General features: G+C 36.8%; 1 protein-coding gene across 3 annotated transcripts in view; it reads left to right on the top strand.

Moving 5' to 3' along the window:
• Positions 1 to 3590: 3590 nt before the first annotated feature.
• LOC136853439 (uncharacterized) overlaps positions 3591 to 8693 on the top strand; it is a 149648-nt gene continuing 144545 nt past the window's right edge. Inside the window, exon 1 of one of the 3 annotated variants that reach the window (XM_067129032.1) lies at positions 3591 to 5164. In XM_067129032.1, coding sequence (XP_066985133.1) covers positions 5008 to 5164 — 157 coding nt within the window. In that variant the 5' untranslated portion in view covers positions 3591 to 5007. The remainder of the gene's footprint in view (positions 5165 to 8693) is intronic. The other 2 variants (XM_067129010.1, XM_067129021.1) reach the window with 2 other exon arrangements.

Here is an 8693-nt window from a genome sequence, read left to right on the forward strand (position 1 = left end):
TGCTGTTTTTATTTGTTTTAAATATCGCACACCTTCATATAGTATCGTATGGCTTTTCAACGTTAAAAAAGACAGCTACAGTAATTTGTTTTCGTTCAAATCCTCTACATATGGGGCCTTCCAAGTTAGATAGAGAATCTAATGTACAGTAGATTTGTTACATTGTGACCCGAACTGAGCGGGAGTTAAAATTTTATTTTCTGGAAAGTGCCACGTTAGTCGAGCATTTACCATTTTCTCTAGTAATCTGCATAAACAACTTATTAAAGAAATTGGTCTGTAATTGGTTACATTACTGGGATCCTTTCCAGGTTTGGGGATAGGAATAATTATAGCTTTACGTCATTCATCAGGAAATAAATTTCGAAGCCATAAGTGATTATAAAACTGTAATAAGTAACATCGGTAATGTTTTATTTGTTTTACTGAACTTTCTATTCAAATTATCTAATCGTCTCCCTACTGAGTGTTTTATTTTTATTAGTTCTGGTTGTTTTTCAGACCACAATGGAACTTTGTGTTTTGTTGGATAAGATTTTGATTTTGATATTGCCTTATCAGCAGCATTTTTAATGAAATTAACAAGAAAGTTATTAGTTTCATTACGATCTTTTATATACTCAAATGGTGGGATATTCCTAGTGTGCAATTCATATCGTTCCCAATCTGTTTTAAAAATGTTATATTGAGGGACATGGTTGGCAGGACTATTTTGTAATAATGAAATTAAATATTGGGAAATGATCACTGGTGTGCAAGTCATCAACTGTATTCCATTCTAATCTGTCAACTATATAGTTGTACATAGATTTAAGACTACCGAGGAAAATGCTCCATGTGTTTCTGAAAAATATGTGCTGATTTCGTCATCATTCATACAGCACATGTCATTTGAATCCATGAACTCTTCTATTTTACTTCCTGTTCTATTTGAGTTTGTACAATTACAGCCCCATATTGGACTGTGAGCATTAAAATCACCCACTATCATTGTAGGTTCCTTGGCATTGTTAAGTAATTATTTAAGTTTATCAATGCCGTAGTCTTTAATACTTTATTCTTCTTTTTACTTGGTATTATATATACCTCAAAATCTTGGACTTTGGGATGTCTCATTTTAAGAGTCCAACAGCACATTCTTCTCGACCGGGTTCGTCATTATTTTCAGTAAGTTCAATAGTACCCTGAATTCTGTTCATAGAGCCATGCTTCTTTACTTTTACATTCACATTATCAATACTTTTTATGGATAAATAGTCTTCGGATTGGTGTTTTGTTGTGGCTTCTATAAGCCACGTCTTTATTTGTATTTGTCTGAACGACATTTCTGTCGTTGGATGTCTTTTTAGTGAGTAGTTTTCCAACTTTAGGGTTGAAATTTGTTGTTCTGTTTCCATAATTAGAAAACTCTGACCAGCTTCCACTCCCAAAGAGGGAGTCGAAGTGAGTCAAGATTGGGTCAAGACGACATTTACTTTTTTTGGGTGGTTTAGGTGGCATTAAAGTTTTAGTACCACCTTGCTGTTGATTAATTGGGATTTCCTGGCGATAGTCCATTGCCCTGCCAGAAGTCGTAGGGAGGTTTGGTTGATTCGCCACATAATGAAGAAAATTAATTTCGTCCAGGATGGGGTCCCTCTCACCAGGGAGGCCCAACGGGGTGAGGAGCAATACTGTTATCCACAGTAGTAACTGGCCTGGGATCCTCACCTGGACATACACCATACCCACAGTGCCTTAAGGGTCGTCAGTCCGTCGAGATCAGACCCAGCACTGAGGGCATGGCTTACATAAAAAGTTCCCCTCGCTCGACCACGTCCAACTCCACCCTCCATCAAGTTAAAAGAGCAGTGAATTCCGTAATCCAATACCACGCCAAGGCCGTCAACGAAAGAGGAAGATGGGAAGGGGGAAATTAATAGGAGGAGGAGTAAAGGAGTTACAGATCCCAATGTTTGGTTGAGCTCACAGCAGAGAGAGCAGGCGTAAAAGAGCATAATCTCCATGCAGTGGTTCCCTACGCCCATAGACTGTCATTCGGAGAATAAAGCTTCATAAAGAATATCTGGAATCAGCTGGCAGAAGAGATTAGATATTTGTAGAAGTGAAAGCACTTGTAAGACACAAGTGGCGGAATTTCAGTGCATTTAAATTGTAACATCGCTGCTTGCTTAGAAATAATTCTCGATGGTGAAACCTACAATGTTATATCACGGGTAAGAGGGAGAACTGAGTTGTCTAAATTCTACATGGATAGTTGCTGAATTACATTGCAAGTATTGTTAAAACTGTGAAATTATTGTCAGACTTTTATACAACACCTGAGGCTTATTATCTAACACCTTTTGTACTGGGATTTTTTGTAACATCATATAATATATATATATATATATATATATATATTATATATATATATATATATATATATATATATATATATATATACAAATACACATACATACATGTATTTATACACATACGTGCATGTATTTAATATATATATATATATATATATATATGCACTGTATATATATATATATATATATATATATATATATATATATATATATTATTTATATATATATATATATATATATATATATATATATATATATAATGTGCACACACGTTTGTGTACATGTATGCACATGATTTAGAACTAATTTGGGTGGGTGCAAAAGAAAAACTGATGGGATTTTGACCCTAATGATACAATGCATATTATATTTGGGTATAGAAAGATACTGTCCACAGCCGGTGTAAATATAGCTTGTTTACCCGTCATATGAATTTGGGTGTGACGGTTATCAGAAAAAAAAAGACAAAAGATTGAATCTGATAAATATGATATCGAAGAACAACACGGGAAAATGTGCAGAAAAGAAGTTTAATAAAGAAAAGTAACGTAAGTAAACGAGGAGGAAGCACTAAGATATAGAGATGACTATGATGAGAAATTTCTTCACAGAAACATTTCCGTAATTAGGCAATGCATAATGGGATGATATGCTATATAACACAAGGAAATGAACCTTGCGAAGACATATTCAACGGGCTGAATTGTGTATATGCTTCAATGAATCTAGAAGTTTTTGTAAAGAATAAAAGATGAAAATTCATTTTAACATCAGTGAGGGTATGAAGGTAAATGACAACTATAAATAATCGAGAAGCATATTTTACTGTGGATGATGGAAGAACTGACATAAGTGGCCCTTACAGTTGTTTGGGAGTCATTAAAACAAATGCTGGAAGAGACGAGCAACTGTCTATGGAGGCAACAGTTGGGTGAATGAAAAAACTGCTGTGATAACTCGCCTTTATGGACGTGAAGTGTGTGTTTGTAAAAATCACGTATATAACGCAAATAGTGCAAAATCATACAAAAGGGAAACATATGCCAGCAATCACGTACACATGCACTGCTCGCTGTGCGTACTTGGAACTGACTGCATGATGAAACAAGCTCAGACGGAAAAATAATAGAAAGAATAAAGCAAATGGAGAAATCGCCCACTTGACGTATAAGGAACGACCAAGTCGATATTACTGCAACATTCTGATCCTCCACAAAACCCTCGGGCGCCCTTAGTAATCTCTGGACCAATGCGCCGCCGCTTCAAACTTGGCTGAGAGCTCAATGACACCTTCCAAGCCGCGCTGGAGAAAATGAATGTTGGTCTAAATATACTTTTGACGTAATCTGACACTTCTGTTGTGATGATAATTACAATAGTGAATCATTGCTGTTAAGGTTAAAACCGTAAGAATAAGCGAATAATCTGTGAAATGGGTTGTGGAGTTTAATCCAGAAGATTCAGATAACGTTGCTCATCTGAAGGCTCTTGTACCAAATGTAATACCCGAAAGGGGAAGAGAGATGAGAGATGATAATTAAAGATCTCGGCGTCTCCATCTCATAAATTAGAGCTGCAATAAACCTAGACGTAACCACGGAGAGAAACAGGAATGAGGAAGAGAAATAGAAGTGAGAGCAAAGAAATAAAGATATGAAAATGAAGACACGGAAATAACAGGGGGAAATAAAGTAAAAGTAACTGCAAATAAAGGCACAGAATTATAATGAACAGAAATAAAGTTAAAAGAATCGGGAGAAAAACCGATAAAGAAAATAAGAGCAAAAAAGAAAAAAGTATACGGAAGGATGTAAAAGTAAAACAACAGAATCAGTAAAAGGGAGGAATAGGAATCCCTCCAAGGGAAGAAAAATAGAAAGCGATCTGTAGAAAAGAAAAGCCGCAACCTCCATGATGGACAGCAGCGCGCATAAGGGCGAACTCGGATTGAGAAGGACCGCTGAGGAAAGCCTTTCCTGCAACTGCCCTCTGGCAACTCCTCCTCCTCCCCCTCCTCCTCCTCGTTTTGGCACTGACAGGCCCGGTGAGAGGGACCAAGAGCTGTGAGAAGGGAATAAGACGATGAGAGCCCATTGGCGCTCCTGGTGCCACAGTTAAAGGACGTGCCAACGGTGCCCTGTAGAGTGCAAGGACGACGCGCCAGTACCTCCGCTCTCCAGGAGACACCGACGGCCGCTTGCCATTTCTTCGTGCTTTCGTTTTTGAATTTCGATAAAACCTATCTTCTTTTCGATTCTTTTTTCCATTCATAGATGAGTGTGAATCGATTTTAAAAAGGAGTATTTATTTCGAAAAATGGAACATAAGTTAAAATCTGATGCTAAATATAAGAAAGGACTTGTCAATCAGTTTTCATAGAGTTGCTATTAAATGTATTAAATGATAACACCTCAGCAGCAAATATCAGTTTCAAGTTTGTGTGGTGACATGACATGAACAGTGAATGGTGAAGGGCTTTATGTAAATTTTACGGGAAGCGAAGAAAACAAACACTGATCAAAACTCCAGGTGGAACTCAAATACAAAGAAAAAATCGAGTGACAGTACAAGACGACGTTTCATCTCGAATTGAAGAAAAGTGAACTGTCCATTCGGGAGTGTACTGTTCAGGCAACAAGTGACTGACACAATGAAGCTGGTGGGTGGTGGTGGTGGTGGAGGAAGAGCAGGTGTGAGGCTGATGGCGGTGGCGTTGCTGATGATGGTAATCGCATGGGTCCCGACGCCTACACGGGCGGCGGATCCTCGAGTAGATGCTCTCTCCTCCGTCCTTCGTGAGATCACAGGTAAGAACAGAACAGAGAAGATTCCCGGTCACAATCACAAAAGGAGGACAAGATCAGTTCGTCCTTCCATTCGCCAGCTCTGGCTGATTCCACTCTCCTCGAGTTCTCTCGCGGTCACTCACAAAAACATTGTAGGCAAGACACAAATAAGGCCAAGGCCGGATGTGAAAAACCTGTATGAAGACATTTTTATTCTCTTTTCAATTTCTCCAGCTACATATATCCTTGATTAATATTTGAATGGGAAGGTAAAATAAACAATTTTACCTAAAAATTTCTTAAGACGCTCAACTTTATTCTGACATCCTTTAAAAACTTCCATTTGTTCCCTGACAGGTAACTTGAAAATTGCTAGAAAATGAAACAATATGATTAACACTTTCTTTAACGGAGATGCTTAAAACTAACACACGAATAAAAAGAAAAGACATTAATTGAACCTTACAGATAATCCATGTATGGGAGATGTCTCTGATGATACTGTATAACAACTCAATCTAAATAAATATATTTTTTCTTCTCCCACTTCTTCCTGCTGCTGTCGCTATGTTGCTATGTTCCTGGTCGGTCATGTGAAGGCTGCTGGGTCATGGGATCATAGTATGTTTTCAATACTGTTTGATACGATGCGCTTAGGCAATGGGAGTATGTATGGGTATGTATGCGTGTGTGTGTGTGTGTGTGTGTGTATAAGTGTATATATATATATATATATATATATATATATATATATATATATATATATATATATATATATATATATATATATAACTGATTGTTATTTCAGCTGTGCTGCTTCCTTCTCATACGAACGAAACAGTGGGAGATGGAAGAAGAGAAGGTTTAGATTGGAGTAACTTAGAATATGCAGACGATGTTATTTTAATCAGCAAAACACAATATGACTTACGAAGCTTGCTCAATAAAAGGTATCATGTATCTTGAGAGACGGGACATAAATAAAATAAAAACGAAAGTAATGAGGATACAGTAAGCACAAAGGGATAAAATAACATTAGATAGAGAAAGAATGAATGAGCTTGAATCTTTCAGATATTTATGAACTATGATACCCAATGCAAGGTTCTATTGAGCTGAGATTTATTAAAAGGCTAAGACGGGCAAATCACACAACTGAATAAGATTTGGAAATCAAATAACTGAAATTCCATTCCAAAGCAGGATTATACGTAAGCCTAGTAAGATAAGGATTGCTATACGAAAAGAATGCTTGTATGATAATGCACCCATTTCTAAAGAAGGTGCTGTGGCGATGTATGTATATGTGCATGTATATTTTTGTACATATATGTATATTTGCATATATATATGTGTGTGTGTATATATATATATATATATATATATATATATATATATATATATATATATATATATATATATATATATATATATATACACACACACATCATTAAGGTTCCAAGACTTTAACACCAAGAGAGTGGTGGGTAGGTATTCAGTATAAACTACTTGATTGAGTTTGTTAATATAAGTATTCTGGAATAAGGGGACAGATAGTGACTGAAGGGAAGAAGAGGAGAGAAGAGAGAGAAATCGCCATTATGATGGCTTTATTTATACTCCGCTTACTTTACTAGATCATAGTGGGACCTGCAGTTATTATGTGATGCCACTGATGTTGTTGCATCTGCAATACTAATACATCAAGGACAAGAGAGAGAGAGAGAGAGAGAGAGAGAGAGAGAGAGAGAGAGAGAGAGAGAGAGAGAGAGAGAGAGAGAGAGAGAGAGCTTGTTACGCAAATCCTAATCCATCATCTTCAATATAGACTTGAATATCACTGGCTGTCAATCATCGGTTTAGTCCCAGAGAGAGAGAGAGAGAGAGAGAGAGAGAGAGAGAGAGAGAGAGAGAGAGAGAGAGAGAGAGAGAGAGAGAGAAAATGTCACGAATTGTCTAACCTATATTTACCAGGGTTATTGGCATTTGTCAGTGGCTGATTGTTTTTTTCTTCCTCGACAGAAGAGAGAGAGAGAGAGAGAGAGAGAGAGAGAGAGAGAGAGAGAGAGAGAGAGAGAGAGAGAGAGAGTAGGGCTAAATGCCAATTAGATTAGCATTTTACTATGTGTTCGTTCTCTTGGAACCTAACCCAACACTTTTTTGGCGTCATCTCTGAACATCATTATGGAAAAATTATGAAAACGATTTACATCATGAAAATTTTACAAAAAAAGAGAAACAATGGAAATGTTACTAAAATGAAATATACAGCAAAAATGCTATCAAAAACGACAAATTACATTTAACATGTAACTGCTTCTGCCACGAAAACCGAACTAGTGCCGAAAATATTACAACAACTACCTACAGTATAAGTAAAAATATTACCCAAAAAGCATTAGGCTTGATTAAATAAAAAATTCCGGTATGCTTAGTGCATTTAACATTGATCACTGTATTTTTAAAATGTATTTCCTTTTATACGGCTGGTCATAATGCACTGAAACATTCAATATAAAACTGTAATAATACTATATACTACGTCCTGAAACTTAAATTATTGTTCACACGATAAAATGGTTGATTTCAGTTATACTCAAATTTCAGCATCACTTCAAAGGGAAATGAACCAGTCTTTTAAAAGGAAATCTCTTAAACTATTTGGAAGTTTGGCGAGATGGATATCATGGCAGCAAAGAATCAAAACATCACTGATTTCTACCCAAAATTATTCTTCTCTAGAGGACAGACCGCCCAAATGAACGTCTATACACGTTTATCAAGAAACCAATTACGAGCTCCACAGAGATAGTCAACAAATACACACACACACACACATACACGCGCGGGTGAAACATAACATTCTTTTAACTTTTGAGGAAAAGATGATTTTACAGTAACGAACAAGATTCAAGAAACTGGAAGATGATGGTTCATAATTAAGAAATTTAACGGCTCCCAGTGTCCACTGAAGTAACAGCTGTAACTGAAATGATGGTTTATGTAACCAAAGAACGATCCTTTAAAGGATGTGACTGCTTGTTTGTTAACTTGAGCTTTTCGATTTGCTAGAATTAAAATCACTGAGTTGTCGAAGGGCAGCAAAACAAAGGTAACTTTACATTAATTTGTACACTACTGTAGGTTGTATAAAAAACGTCAACGGTTAAATATTCTCTCTCTCTCTCTCTCTCTCTCTCTCTCTCTCTCTCTCTCTCTCTCTCTCTCTGTTTGCAAGACTTGAAGACATTTGAATCACCAAACGTGAGTCTTCAAATTACCAAATGCTACGTATTAGGCGAGAAAAAGCAACGCACACGAGAATCAGCAACGCCTTAAAAAAGTCGCAAACATTCTTCTCCTGCGAAGAGTCTCAGCTGCTGTGCCTTCTGCTGTGAAGGCGTTGGAGTGATGACGTAGGTGTCTCGGAGGAAGCTCATCCCCATTGCTTGTCCGGATCAAGAGGATGTACGTAGGTCGCGAGGCAAAAAAAAAATATGTAAATAAACAGAGAAATAAAAAGACGGAATATGAGATAAATAAGGAAATC

The sequence above is a fragment of the Macrobrachium rosenbergii genome, chromosome 3 (genome assembly GCF_040412425.1).
Source record: "Macrobrachium rosenbergii isolate ZJJX-2024 chromosome 3, ASM4041242v1, whole genome shotgun sequence".
Lineage (NCBI taxonomy): Eukaryota > Metazoa > Arthropoda > Malacostraca > Decapoda > Palaemonidae > Macrobrachium > Macrobrachium rosenbergii.